Consider the following 15,039-nt stretch of genomic DNA (forward strand, 5'->3'; position numbering starts at 1 on the left):
TTTTTCACCCTGTTTTTTTTTGAAGTCGAGAATACTTCGCCCTGATTCCAGTAGGTGGCAGCATTGTTCCACCAAAACTCAGTCGTGACAAGTCTGCAGACATAGTACAAGAACCTGGAATTCGGTAGATACAACACCCAGATTTAAAAAAAATACAGCTTCCACTTTACTTTCCCCTGCCTTTCTTGTTTGATCCTCTTTTAAAATAATATGTACATTTTTAATCCTAAAAGGCTTTTCTCCGATCAACTATTTTGTTCAGTATTTCGAATGCAACTTATCATTAATGATAATTTGAAACTTATCTTCATTACAATGACTTCATCTGGACCACGTTTTGTGCAGTTCTGTTATTTTCAAACTGCAGTATAAGCCCGAGAAAACAGCACAATAAAGTAAGTTCGCCCATTTACGGCAAAATATTCCACAATCCAATCTGCGACTAACGTCAATAACTACAGACGGGTCCCCATTATAGAGAAATCACGAGGTTTGCTACACTTGGGAAATATATAAAATGCTAGGAATTCGCACTTCTAAATATATCTCCACACAACTAAACACCTAACAACTGCATGTTTGACTCGCAGTTGCCTATTTCAAATTGTGAATACATTGGGAGAATAACATATTGTATTTGCTTATAGAAGTAAGTTACGTCGAAAAAATACACCTCGGGATGCTTCGCTTCCAAATGAACTTCCAGGCCCGTTACATTTCTCACATCTCAGTGCACAGGCCTTTCGATTGAATCCATCCTCGACTGTTGTATAGATATCGATTATTGTTTGTGAGACTGTCTTCCTTTCAACAAGCCACACACACACATTTTCAGTGTAATAGCCATCCGCATGGACATTTTCTCCGGACTAGTCCAAGATCTTGCTGATTTATTTTTTCTCAGAGGTTATTGATTTCGTTTTTATTTGTAGCATGATTTTAAAACATGCACAATTTAGGTAACCACCCCTTTATCTGTTTATCTCGGTACTTAAATCAAGCTTCAGGGCTTTTTCACATATAACGGAAAGGATGCGTGTGACAGTTTCTTGAATTCGAATTTGCATAGAACTGAACTGATTATAACCTTATGTAAAAGCAAAACTGGAATTTCGTCCAAATAAAGGCAAAATTATACTTTAGTAGGAATAATCTTTCTCTGTCTCTGTCCTTGTTTTTCCCCTCTATTTCAGTCTTTCTCTATGCCGCATGTTCCTCCAATAACCTTTATAGATAGCAGGTTACCTATAAGTTAATTAAAAATAGAATTTAACACAAGGACGCCGAATATAAAACATTTCTGGTAATACTTTATTTTTGGCTTTTTAATTATTTCACATGATTCTCCCAAGAAATGAAGACATATGATTAGCTATATAGAAAATAAACAACATAATATTTTACAATTGCAATCCCGCGGGCTACGTACTCATAAGAATGAAGGTGCTTGTGTGCGTGTACATCCCTTTATTTCCACCTTTGTGCCTGTACATGTGACACATTAATAGGAACATAACACGCCTGTGGTTTTACAGTTCAAATCTGACAAAGTTAGTAATGTTTTCACTTATGCACAAGATCCTGGCTTTCTATTAATTTTAGATTAAACTCCAATTCGATTATTTGCGTTTGCTTAACGTATCAATAATATCTCAGCTGATTAAGATACATAAATACAGAATAATACAGATACATAAATATATCAGTAATATTTGTGTCATCCCATTTATTATAACAGGCAACAGTCACAGCTGAATGAAAAGTGAAATTAATGTGTCAGTATTAACACCTATAATATCCTATCTCGCTGTGCTGTTTTATATTTATCAGAACAGAGTGCTTAAATGTGAGAAATCTGCTTCGATTGCAAATTTAGAGGAAATATATAGAATATATAGAAATAGAGAAAAAGAACCCCATTTGTAAACAGTGTCGTTGGAAGGAGGTTTACTTTTTAAAATTCATTTGCAAGTAACTCTCATTAAGATGTGTATGTTCAAATGTATCAACATTCACGATAGATATTTGGAATATCGTTACGCACGTGTGTGTGTGTGTGTGCCTATGTGCAGGAGAGAGAAAGATTTATAGAGATTTCAAATGAAATTCACAATATGTGAATGCATTCATAATTAAACTTAGGAAATGTATTTGAACACTTTCGAACAAAATGGAATCACAGCCATGAAGTGAATCATGTGGCTGATAAAGAGATTAAACACATCAAAACACAAAGAAAAACAATATTGAGTAAACAGTCCAGAACCCTCTAAAGCACGTCATGGCCCTGAAACCTAATAAACAGCAATCACGTGGGCCCTCACGGACCGGACAGTGGGCAAGTCGTAGATATTGTTTACTTTTGTCGCCAAAAAATCATTTTATTTCTACAAACCTCAAAAAGATCTTCAGATAATCAGTCGGTTACAATAACAAGGAACTAGCTGATCGCGTCTTAACAAAGCATTTTTGTGCAAACTTCGCCACGTTCTGAAGTACTTGCTTGGTCTATGTCCCACCACTAGTACATTTCAATCAACTTAGCTTTTTGAACACAGTAAACCCGTTTTAAATCGGTTCCGTTATATTTAGCGTTAATTGCGTCAAGGTCGAGGCACATTTCAACAGAATGAAGCGGATACAGAAAGTAAGTACCGTTACTAAAATCGAAAGTAAAAGTTTACATTACAAACGAAACGCTGGCCTTGATCCTTGAGAAAAGAAGAAGATAATATTAAAATAGTTTAAGCTGAGCCAAAGGTACCGGTAGTCAGAAAGGAAAAAGTTTTAAAGAGGAACCTATCAATGAATTATTGAACTACTGAGTTCATTTAGTCCTATTACGAGCAGATCTTTTTTCAGAAGGCCACTTATAGAAAAAGCAAATCATTTACAAGCATGAGCGTTTGTAGAACGGAATCGGTTTTTTTAAAGAATTGATGAGGTACTTCACACACCGCCCCTTTAAAAGGCATTCGATCGCCTTTTTATCACTGTTATCTTATTGGGTTATTTGATCAGTTGAGCAGATTTCACAGGCTACACGTGCTCGAAGTTAATAACATTTTCTTATCAGTGTTTTTCATTATTTCCTACCTCAGCTGTACTCAGTAACTTTAGTCGATGATACTTTTACAACATCGGTGCGTTCCTCGCCAGCTGAGGTATGCCATTACATTGCAGAATGGGAAGAAAACCTGCAGCACAAGAATCACCAGTGTTTCTGCAACATCAAATTATTGGGAGACTATAAAGGAACATGATGTTATGTGTGTGTGTGTATAGACTGGAGATAAATCGAAGGACAAAGTGATACATAGACAAATTAACAATGGGCAGATAGAGAGACTAGATGATTGAAAGATTCATAATCAAAATAAGAATATGTAAAGTTCCAATATCGGTATATATTGTGCGCTAGTTGTGATAATATTTGGATCGATTCGCATTGTTACCGATACCCGACAGTTTCATTTACACTTTGCATCCTAACAAGTTCTATTTTGACTAACTTTTTAACTGTTACGAAGGCGTAAAGTCTGCTGATTTGGACGAGACTTGTGGGTTTTCTTTATGGACAATCCGAATGCTAACCCAAAATAAGCCATTTGTACATAATTGAAATGCGTGATTAGATTTAGTATGCATCGGGAGACCTGCCAAGGTGTGTCAGATCGATTATAAATTATTTTGACTACTTCACAAAATCAAAGAATCAAAGAGGTTTGCTAGAAAAATGGTTCGGCCTGACAATACCCGATTTCTGATTACTTGGCGATAGGAAATATCTTGTTTTCAATTATCACCAAAAAAACCATCAACTTAAAATAATGCAGGTTTACCATAAATCATCACTATGATGTTTCGTTAGTGGTTTAAAACTAAACGGTCAGTTTGAAAATGTGAGCAAAGGTTACAATACTCAAGTTTATACTCGATTTTAGAATGTAATGTTAACACTTTGTAAATCACTTCAACTATATATACTATATTATATACATATACAGAAGCATAAATAAATATCAGATCTATGATAAAGAGAAAATATATTCGGAGCAGACTAATGCGCGTCTTAGTGAGCTTTGTGCTAGCTTGCATGAACCTTTATTAGGAACCAGTGCATTTGCTTTCACTAAGAAACCTCTGGATTGGAAAGTAAAACTCCTCTAATTAGATCAAATGTGAGGTGTAACATGCCATCCAATAGCAAATAGTCCATAACAGTTGTTTTGTATAAAAATGCTCTGTATTTAAAATATTAAGCGACAATGGAGTGCCCTCTTCAGAAAACCTATATTTTACAGCTCTGCGCAGAGCCTCTCGTAAAAGCACTAACTGCCGTTCACTGCATGTTATAAACAATAACAGGCTGTGCTTTTATTACGCTTTATAGTTCCTTAATCTCTTTCCTATAGTTCTCAGATGACTGTTACTGTTCCAGGGTCCGTCCAAGTACCAGATAAAAGGCTTTATTAATAATAGGAAAACGGGTCATTAAATTGTTAAATACCACTAGATGCCCCCCTTCCTTAAGATAAAACATTTTTTATAAAAAAAACCCAAATAATTTGCGTTTGTCAATTACTGTACTTGTCGCTACGCTGCAATAACTTGGGAGGAAAAATAGCAATTAGATCCAAAGTTGATAGTAATTAGATTTTTGGTTTGCTACTGTACTGCCATGTCTTGTTGATGTAACTCTGACCTTTAAAAGAGACGCATATTCTCATTAAATGGTTTGGAAATTAACATCTGAATGTCTATCCTTTACTCCACAACAGCGCGGATACTTCCCCTTATCAATCTTTTGGTGGCGTATGTATTTCATCTGTTGTAAAGCGGCTGATATCCCGGTAATGAACATGGTTGAATATATTAATCCGCATATTCCCCCCTCTCTATCTTTCTCTCATTCCCTCTCTCTCTCTCACCATTCCCTTTTCACGCGGTGCAGTGTCCGTACGGAGTAGGCGAAGCCAATAGGACGTGGTTGAGGTAATAAATGCAAATTATCATGAAAAGAGACGGCAAAATATGAAACAACTCATTTGGGCTGAAGTAAATCACAGAAAACTGTTTATGAGTGAACCTCTTCACGAAGATGTGATACCAGGACCCTATTTGTTGAGATCAATAAGATGAAGGTTTAATTTAAAAAAAAGATCTTGGCTTGTTTGTTTCTCTGATTAGCAAACACTAAGTTCCTTCCGTTGAGCAGAAAGATCTTAGTCCTTCCCAATGAGCTCCTACTTTGTGAATTCGCTGTTTTCCAAGTATAAAAGTGGGGAGACTCTGCGCCCCAATTATTATGACTGTGGGTTCACCCAGGACCTGAGCGGCAGACCCACCGTTGTTTATGGACCCGGCACCGGGGGCAGCTTCCAACATCCCAGCCAGATCCCGGATTTTTACCACCACGGCGCTGCTACCCTCTCCACCTCCGCGTACCAACAAAATCCGTGTGCGGTGACGTGTCACGGGGATGCCGGCAGTTTCTACAGCTACGATGCCCTGCAAAGACAGCCAATTTTCGCCGCCCAGCAAGAGGCCGAACTGATCCAATATCCCGACTGCAAGTCGACGGCGAATAGCCTAGGAGAAGAAGCAGAGAATTCAGAACAGAGTTCATCTCCAACACAGCTGTTCCCGTGGATGAGACCGCAAGGTGAGGTTTTGACACGGGCCAGCAAGAAATAAAGAGGCCGTCAGAAAGGAGAGGGATTAAAAAACACACACATACATTTAAAACGCAGAAAGGTTCATTTCCTGAGCCAATAAAGGAAACTTTGAAACTTTAGTGTTTTATGATTGTAAAGTTCAGTACTTGTAAATTACTTTATACTTTAATGATCCTGGAGCGGTTTTTGAAGTGTAGTATATTGCATGCTGTTTGTAGTTTTATTGCAGTTTTATGGCGTATTTTTCCTACGGTGTTGAATACTGTTTAATAGTGTTTAAATCTTGTTTTAGAACCCTTCGCCTAAAAACTACAGAGCTTCATTGAGCTTTCTTTCTTGGTCCCCCTCTCTCTCCCCTCTCTTCCCTAGTAGCTGCAGGACGGCGCAGGGGAAGGCAAACATACAGTCGCTATCAGACACTAGAACTTGAAAAAGAATTTTTGTTCAATCCATACCTGACTCGCAAACGGCGGATCGAAGTGTCACACGCCCTGGGACTGACCGAGAGGCAGGTCAAAATTTGGTTCCAGAACAGAAGAATGAAATGGAAGAAGGAAAATAACAAAGACAAGTTTCCCAGCAGCAAGTCCGAAATAGAAGAAACCCCAAAGGAAAAGGAAGTAAAAGAAGACGAAGAAAAAGATTAATAATAAAAAACTAATTTAAAACATAAAACGTCAACCCGAGGGGGTATGAATAGAATCATGTAGACAGTTTTTAAATAGTGCGGGTGTGAGAAGCAGAACAAATTTTACCGATTACTGTTTGATACACAATATTGTATGCAAATGTATGGAGGTGTAGATTAAAACGAGTATCCCAACTTTTTACCAGATATATACATGTGGTTGTGTAGCCCTGTAGTTGTTTCAAGTGGATTCTTGTAAAAGTATTTAAATGTGAAGTTCATAGATCAATGTCCTAATGTGTATGTGTGTGTGTGTGTGTGTGTTGAAATACTGCTGTAGAATATTTAAGCTGTATGCACTATTTCAGCTAATGACCATTAGCTTAAAGAAAAATCCCGACAACATGAAGCTGCCTATTTAAGCTTTAGCTATTTTAGATTGTGTTATTGTTTACGTCTCTGTTGTATTTATAAGATTGCTTTCTCCAAATTAGCATGTGCAGAAGAAAAGGCTGTTTTAAAAAATACAAGAAGAAACTGGTCCTTAAGTTTTAATTGTGAGACAAGTCTACTGTATACGTGAATTGCTTTATTTGGGGGAGGTGGGGTGGGGGGGGGGGGGGCTGGGGGGTTGGTGAGAGAGAAGAACCGGTGATCCATTAATGTTATACATGAGATTGGGCTATTGTTTGGACATGCAAGCGGCGGAAAAGGGTACAATAACCTTTACAAGCGAAAACAGAACTGTGAAATTGCGCGGCTTCTTTTTCCGAAATAGACTTTATTTGAATGGAAGGATTTGGCAAAAAGAAACTGTGCATATTTTGTCGAGATAGATAAACGGATAGGTAATATTGTTGAAAACTGAGCATTAAATATCAATAACACGTTGCTTTCGCACCTGACTCAATTTGTCTTTGTGACTTTTTTATTAGTGACCTGTTTATGTTTGCAGTTCACTTGACTCATTTGCACTCATAATTCCTTCCCCCCTCCCATCTCACCGCCCCCCTAAAAATAAAGAACAAGTTGAAGTTCATCCTGGACTAAGCTGTGACACTACCACAGTAGACTGATATCTGTTTGGTTTGTGTAGAAATGACATTCATAGTTTTCGAAAAATGGGTCCCAAGATCTCCCCTCCGGTCAATGATCCATATCAAGGTAGATATCGATTATTGGAACTCATAGAGCGCAATGTTAGAACACAAGCCAGCTAAAAGAAAGCTGTTTTGACAAATGTGTTTTCCACTGTAAGCTGAACACAAACTAGAGAAAGCGAATCGATTTATTTAAATTCCCATCCAAATGATAGATCAATCCAGCCTATAAACCCAATTTGCGTCCTATTCAGCCTGTATTTAAAGTTAGTCACATTATGACTTGGATGCAGGAATTTTTTCTTTTGATCAGATAATTTTTTTATCATCCAAAGAAGCCGCGGGTAGCCTGATTCTCATTGGCCCCCAGTGTCACGTGCCGATATCACGTGGATCGGGAGGAAAAAGGGGGTTCTTTTGGTGTAAATCTGGACTCTAATTCCGTAATATATCACCGTACCTCGTAAAACCGACACTGAAACGTCCCGGCCTACAAATCACCAGCCAAATTATGAGTTCATTGTATTATGCGAATGCTTTATTTTCGAAATATACAGCCGGAACTTCTGTTTTTCCAACGGGGGTATTTTCGGAACCAACTTCTTGCGCCTTTGCCTCAAACTCCCAGCGGTCGGGCTATGGTTCAGGGTCGGCGTCTTACGCAGCCACTGTGCCGGGTTTGTACAGCACAGCCAACAGCCTTCACCACCAGACCCCGACCATGTACACGTCTCCTTATGGCCTCAACGCGAACTCCTTTAACATGCACTGTTCTTCATTCGATCACAACATCTCATCACTGATGTGCGGCGCTGGGGACTCGTGCAAGCAGAGTTGCAGCAAGTCGGAGCAAAGAGAGACAGACCCCCAGTCCGAGAACTTCCGGATCTACCCTTGGATGAAGAGCTCAGGTATGTGAAAAGTCACATAAAATGAATTCTCTTGGAGGGACCGTCAATTACTTTATTGCATTATGGTGTCGTGTTCATTTATGACGTTCACGAAACAGGGGTATAAAATGCAATGCACCCCCCCCCCCCCTCCACCCCCCGTAAGCAATAAAGTCGCTGACTTGGAAGTATATTATTAGCTCCATGTGACAAATTATCAAATCTATCTTAACATAAAGTAACAAATAGAGATCTGCAAAGTTCTACATTGAGGACAACTCAATTTGCACTCAATTTCAGAGAAACCTTCATTCTTGCTCTTATACATTTTGCCAATATGTGCTCTTAATTCCAACAAAAACCGTATTGTACCCGGAATATCCCATGAGACTTAACTCGCCTCTTTCCCCCTTTCCTGCCTATTTCCATTAATTGCTTTTCGGTTCAAAGTTTCTCTCCGTCTTTCTAAGTTGCAACGTGCTTTGGGTGTTGTGGAAGAGGCTGGCAAGGGAGGGGGTGATGGTAGGAGGTGGGGAGGGCTCGCTGCTGGTGATTGAAGCGGAATACATCAGGGATGGCGAGAAGATGACAAATGGAGGCTACAAAAAGTGCGCAAAAACTAGCATTAAATATTTATAAAGATATTTCAGTTCAATGGGAATTACTTAAATGCGCAGCCTACCGTTGTTTTGGCCCAGGCAAAGCAATGCGGCAGTTTGTACTTGTGTAATATGTAAGGTAGGGAGGGAGGTGGGAGGCGGGGATGGGGGGCGGGGGAGGTGGAGGTAGGAGTGGGTAGCGTGGGGGGCGGGGTGGGGGGGGGGGTGAGCACTTAGACAATTCTCCCATTTTAACAGCTCTTTTCAACCGGGCCAGTGAGAGGCTTCTTTCAGCGCCTATCCCACATTTGCGTTATTTTCTCCCGAATATTAGCGAAGTGCAAAGTTGGAGGGGATTTCCTGAATTTGGAGATTGTTGCTCCCCTGGCCAACCGTGCAGGCACAGTGTATACCACCGAGCTGTGCTTTCAAATAAATCGCAGTATCCATTTTCTAACTACCTGTCAGTTTCATGTTACATAACATTAATTCACCAAATGCAGACTGCGGCTAGGATGTAGGACAACCGTCATCTATCAGTAGGTTCTAGTTGTGAAACTACTACAAACATTCTTGTTTCAAAATAATAGTTAAACAGAAAATTAAAGTCAATATGTTTTTTGAGTTTCATTACGTGACAGTTGTTTCAAGCATGTAAGTGCTGTGTAAACATTTTAAATACTCCCCACACAGTGCTCCTTCGTTCTTCATAATAAAGCATTAAAACAAACTTTATATTGATTGTCATCAGTCAGTTTCCGACAGTAATTTATTGGATCTGTCAAATGGATATTCTAGATATTATGTTAAAATAGTGGCAAAAGTGGAGAGTAGGAATTGTGTTTTGTTTTAGAGAGAGCTGTTGCTGCATTCTTTGTCATCTCTCTTTTCTGTTTCGCCTATTCTTTCCACGCCTTTCCTTGTTCGTGGTCCAGCTTCAGACAGGAAAAGGGGACGTCAGACCTACACCCGGTACCAGACCCTGGAACTGGAGAAAGAGTTTCACTTCAACCGCTACCTCACTAGACGGAGACGCATCGAGATCGCACACGCTCTCTGCCTGACTGAAAGGCAAATAAAAATTTGGTTCCAGAACAGGAGGATGAAGTGGAAGAAGGAAAGCAAAGCCACCAGTCCACCTGATGCAGGCGAGGAAAAGCAAGAAGAATGAAGGAAAAAACAACTTCTAAAAACTCAAAAAGAAGGATAAACTTAAAAGACTTTTTTAAGCAAATGGAACAAGTTGTTCCCCATTTCTTAACACTGAAACAGAATACTACCTAAATCTGTAACAGTTTTACTTGTAGTTTGTTTTGTACAGATTAGAGGGAATAACCCAAATCTATATTGTACAAGTACAGTTATATATAGTCTGTGCGTTAGCCTTTTTGATGTGGTGAATTGTGTTACTGTAATTAGCTTGCTGTATTGGTGTATTTAAAGGAAAACAATGTCAGTGACTTTATATTTGTTACTGTATTGATGTCATTTCTTGTCATTAAGAATAATTTCCAAAAGGAGCTGTGTGTAGTCCCAACCCGTGTACAGATTATTGACATGTGTCCCGTGTAAACTCATGTTATAGTTAAATATGTAAAATGGTGTTCTGGTGGAAGTATTGAGTGTAACTTCTCTGTACATTTTTTGATATTTAAATATGGACCATTTATGTTTGCTGAGTTGAGATTTCGCTCTTTAGATATGAAGGATGTAAACTGTTTTGTGAAATAAAATTAGGATTTTTTTCGTTATTGTGTTCCTCTATTAATATTGATATTTCCTACAGCACACACCCAGACATACCAATAGTAAGAATCACAATCTAGCCATCAACGAAAATATATAATGCCGAGACCTATGCGTCTACACCAATTCCTCCACCAGAATAACCCAGTTCAAAGAATATTTCTCCCGGACTTATTGCGGGTTTTGTGCTCCAGCATATAGCACTCGCGTCTTTAAAACCAGCTCTCCTGATTAAACAATTCCACACAACAAAGGCATTGGAACCATCCTGGACACTTCCGTAAGAGTCGTAAACCCATCTAAATAAAGCTCCAACACTCTATGAAGAGAATGTAGCCAGGTTAGGTGTCCGTTAAGAAGGACGAACATTTTAGCAATTTAACAATTGCGGAATTACTATTAAATGGTGGGTTGAATGTGTGCATTGTACAGTGCGCTTTATATATCTCACATGTATCCCTCGCCAATGAAATATTTTTGTGAGAAAGCGGAGGAAATGTTCTTCTAACACACATTGGAAATGCGTGAAATTGTTGGTACCATTTTGACACATACACGGTTGTAATTTGTATATATTAAATAGTTCTGGTATTAAAATATTTAGAAGTAACCCGAATATATTGTAGACGCATTGCGCCATATAGATAGTGGAGATAAGTCCAGTCAATTAAACAGGGTCACCGAAATTCCAGGTTGGTTTATCCTCGCTCTTGTCCTTTTCAATTCAGGGTGTATAGGAAGAGTGAATTCTTCTGATGTGATCAGGAAAATCGGTATGTTATGGGATTGACGATACAGTGTTGTCCCTCCAAAATCAAAAATCAGAATAATAAGCATTAAAATTAACGTGGGGAGAAGAATTGGATAAAATGTGAAAATCGGCTTTTAAAGTGAACCCAGCTAAATTTCGTTAAACGGAGCATTTGATTCACCTACGCCAAACTAAATTAATAATTTAACATCATAGGTTTCTGTCGCTTTCACGTGAATCAGACGAGTAACAAAGGCACGAAAAAGGAATAAGTCAAAGGACTGCCTGATTTTCGCAAAAGGGATTTTTAAAGTTTATTTGGCGACCTTTCTTTCTGTTAAAAAGGAGAACGGATTATGGAAAGAGGAGACGATGGGGGGTTTATTTAACGTGGTACGAAATAAAACATAGATAACCCAGGCAAACAGTGCCATTTTGTAAGAAAACATTTAATAAAATATTCTTTTTTACCATTTTGCTTTAGCACAAAACATGGCGGCGAGGGGGCCTGTTGTTGGTAGTCATGAAGAAATGCAATAAATTCCTTGTTGTTTTATGAAAATTTACAACTTTGTGATAGAACTTTATGAGTGGATCGGTCCTTCGATTGGCCGCTGCCGGTCATGTGGATAGCAACCGTGAACATGAACTTTTTATGATTTCCCATGTGAGTATATTGCAGTATTCTTTTGGCCACCGTACCTTGGGTCGGTCCTGTGTCCTCCTCAGGGCTTCTATCGGGGTTTTTTTTCAAACTTTGATAGTTACTATTGGAGGTACAAACACACACACAGGCAGAGAGAGACACATACACACACACACGCACACAAAGTAAACAAGACTTTTTTTGTAATCTACCACTTGTCTGTCGATTGGGAATTTCAGCAATGGATGGAGTGGCGCAAATCTCAGTGATGTGGATGATATCATTTTTCAAAGAGGCTCGAATTCCGATTTCCGTGCAAATGACTGATGCATGAACCCCGCTTAGTCTGCGGCCGCAGGTTAACCGACGGCTATCAGTTTGGGACAATATTGTTCGTGGAAAAAAAATCGCGCTGGTTCCAAAGTGAGAGAAGGATGATCGAAACAAAATCACAGATGCTGTTGCAAAGGTAAGACGGATATTAGGACATATTTTCCAATTGATTTTTTACAATTATGTTCAATGGTTTTGCGCAGAATTTCAGCGAAAAATCTCGCAGAAAAGGGGGACTTGTTGACGTCACTTAGAAAATATATTTGTTGCATTTTATTCTAATGAGTTTGTGTTTAGAGACTGCAATTTGGATGGGCTGTGGAAAGTTATTTTTCCAAATTAGCTAAGAGACCGCAAGTTTTGGAATTGCTATTTTTCCATTTTCGATTCTATTTCACATGTCTGTTATTTAATTAAGGAACCAGTTATCCAGAATAGCTGTGGCGTGTTGACAAATGTATACTTGTGTTCGGGGACGGATTTTGCGACATAGTAAGGTTAAATGAGCTTCGCGATTGTTAATCTTTTCTCGAGGGTCGCTCATTACGCGAACAATTTTATCCAGAACAGCAATTAGAACGGGCAGTGTCACCGAGGCTGACGCACTGACGTATTGTAATTGTGCTGTAATAGAAATATTTCCTCCTATTGTGTTTCCCGTTTGTTAATAATTTGTTCTGAGCCGAGCTCTTAGTGCTGGAATACAAATTCAAACGTTTACGATATGCGACAGTTTTTTTTTCTGTTGGACAGCATTAGGGTTTCAGCTTACACTGTTAGTGGATAACAGTCCGATGATATAATATAAGATGGCGTTTAGTTGACCGTGGTTTAGAATGTTTAGCAACCAAGAGGCCCAGTAGTTCTGCATTGATGTAATATAAATCTATCAGCGTTTTAGCTGGTGGTGGGTGCTGGGGAGGAGGCGGGATTTGTTGCTCTCTGCTGCCACCTTGCGTTCCATTCGGTCGAGGAAGTCGGGAAATAGGGAGCAAAAGAGACATGCTGCATTTTATCTGCAGAATTTGCTGCACAGAATATGTTTATATAAGATGTGTGTGTATGGGTGCATGCGGATTTAACTAAACTAAGTTTGCAGCGATTTTCATTTTTGGTCTGTAGCAAGTTATATATTTGTTTTCCCTTTATTGCTGCCTCTCTCTCAAAGCAACATTTGCACTAAGTAGAATCGAACCATGAACGTTTGTGATTTGATTTTATTGGCGATTCTGTTGAATGGAAAAAATGAGCTCTGTGTATACGTAAAAGAGAAAGTACAGTTAATCATAACCTTGATGTGTCCGAACGCCAATGTATTGTGATGGTCAGTATCTCTCTCCCAAACACCCTATTTTAATAGCAGCCAATTCGCATTAGACAGAAATGCTTCAGCCGAAAGGGATTGATGAAATCGAATTTTATGTCAAAGTTAATCTGCAGCTGAGATTTGTAAAATTCCTCTGCATACAGATCTCATAGGAGTACATTTCTGCCTACATCCGATTAGCAGCAAATTGCAGGGCAAGGCCCGAATTTGTTATGCATCCCTGGGCAGATAGCAATGCTGCAACTCAATTCTGTTATGCGCAAGGCCCCTCATTTGTAGCGTAACCAGACTGGTTATAAACGAATTTCTGCCTTTAATGCCCCGACCTATAAGCAATAAACAAGATCCATAGAACTTTCACCGCCCCGTTTAGTTTTACCTTCCCACACTTTCAAAGCGGTTTTTCTATCCTTTGCCTGACAAATGTATGTTGAAATTGACACGCAAAGTAAACGGCGACTTCGATGGCCAGTAAAAGGAAACATAGTCGGGATGGCAGAAATATATAACAGATTTAAACCGAAAATGTTTGGTGAAATTACCAAATATAACGTTTGTTCTTTTATACAATATAGCTTATTTAGTAATTAAAGGTCAGATGAAAACATTGGTATATTTTAATTACAACTACAGAATTCCTTGGAAATTCAGCATTGGAATGATTGAGCTCCGAATAAGTCAAAATGTTACAATATTTGTCCCATCTGGTTTTAAAATTCTAACCCTGTCTATACTGATTTTACTTTGTTAAACATAATTATATATACATAAAATGCACGTACATTGATTGGAACTCATCTTGTTATGTGCAAGGCTTAGAACGATATGAAAAACATGCAGTATCAATCTTTTTCAAAATAAAACATTTGAAACAATATCAACTTAAAGTTACGATATAAAAACATACTTGGGGATCTAGATGTTAAAAGAAAGAAAGTTTAGCAAAAGAAATTAAACATCAGATTGCAGCTGATTGGAAGCAGTTGCCCCCGAATATTAATGCTATTTGAAAGGTTGAAAGGCATATCCAAACTCATTGTTCAAAGTTTTTCTGGAAATTAGAACAATTATTTTTTTTAAAACTAAAAACTTAGCTCCAGATTAAAGTTGGAGACACTTCGTTTGAATCCAGAAACTGCCGCTTCCACAAGCAATTCCAAACTAGGGCTCTCTCAGGTGGAAAAATGTATCACTTTGCCTTGTATTATAGATTCTCAGCATGCTCAAAGCACTGTTTCTAGAACAAGAAAACAACCCGTTTCTGAAAATGAACCAGTACCAAGAGAGAAGTCTTTCTTTAATTTCTGCCATGTGCTCACTAATCAGTTTATGATTCTTTGA

At 38.6% G+C, this 15,039-nt stretch overlaps 2 protein-coding genes across 3 annotated transcripts; both read left to right on the forward strand.

Annotated features, from left to right (window-relative positions):
- The first annotated feature begins 1,295 nt into the window (after nt 1-1,295).
- hoxb8a (homeobox B8a) lies at nt 1,296-7,210 on the forward strand. 2 transcript variants are annotated; one of them, XM_078224227.1, is made up of 3 exons: nt 1,296-2,647; nt 4,955-5,665; nt 6,051-7,210. In XM_078224227.1, the coding sequence occupies exons 2-3, from the start codon at nt 5,239-5,241 to the stop codon at nt 6,323-6,325; spliced, it is 702 nt and encodes a 233-aa protein (XP_078080353.1). In that variant the 5' UTR covers nt 1,296-2,647; nt 4,955-5,238; the 3' UTR covers nt 6,326-7,210. The 2 variants fall into 2 exon arrangements, with proteins under 2 accessions (XP_078080353.1, XP_078080352.1); XM_078224226.1 differs by having other exon boundaries at nt 6,048-7,204.
- Nucleotides 7,211-7,808: 598 nt separating this feature from the next.
- On the forward strand, nt 7,809-10,646 carry hoxb7a (homeobox B7a). The gene is made up of 2 exons (XM_078224228.1): nt 7,809-8,317; nt 9,831-10,646. Exons 1-2 carry the CDS (start codon nt 7,918-7,920, stop codon nt 10,064-10,066), a joined length of 636 nt encoding a protein of 211 aa, XP_078080354.1. The 5' UTR covers nt 7,809-7,917; the 3' UTR covers nt 10,067-10,646.
- Nucleotides 10,647-15,039: the final 4,393 nt, after the last annotated feature.

Source organism: Mustelus asterias, chromosome 11 (genome assembly GCF_964213995.1).
Source record: "Mustelus asterias chromosome 11, sMusAst1.hap1.1, whole genome shotgun sequence".
NCBI classification, from domain to species: Eukaryota; Metazoa; Chordata; class Chondrichthyes; order Carcharhiniformes; family Triakidae; genus Mustelus; species Mustelus asterias.

What these genes read in the sequence shown, in the direction of transcription:
- hoxb8a (XM_078224226.1), top strand. Translation starts at nt 5,239, where the DNA reads ATGAGCTCCTACTTTGTGAATTCGCTGTTTTCCAAGTATAAAAGTGGG. An exon ending in CCCGTGGATGAGACCGCAAG is followed by an intron (nt 5,666 to 6,047) that starts GTGAGGTTTTGA and finishes TCTCTTCCCTAG; the next exon opens with TAGCTGCAGGACGGCGCAGG.
- hoxb7a (XM_078224228.1), top strand. Translation starts at nt 7,918, where the DNA reads ATGAGTTCATTGTATTATGCGAATGCTTTATTTTCGAAATATACAGCC. An exon ending in CCCTTGGATGAAGAGCTCAG is followed by an intron (nt 8,318 to 9,830) that starts GTATGTGAAAAG and finishes TTCGTGGTCCAG; the next exon opens with CTTCAGACAGGAAAAGGGGA.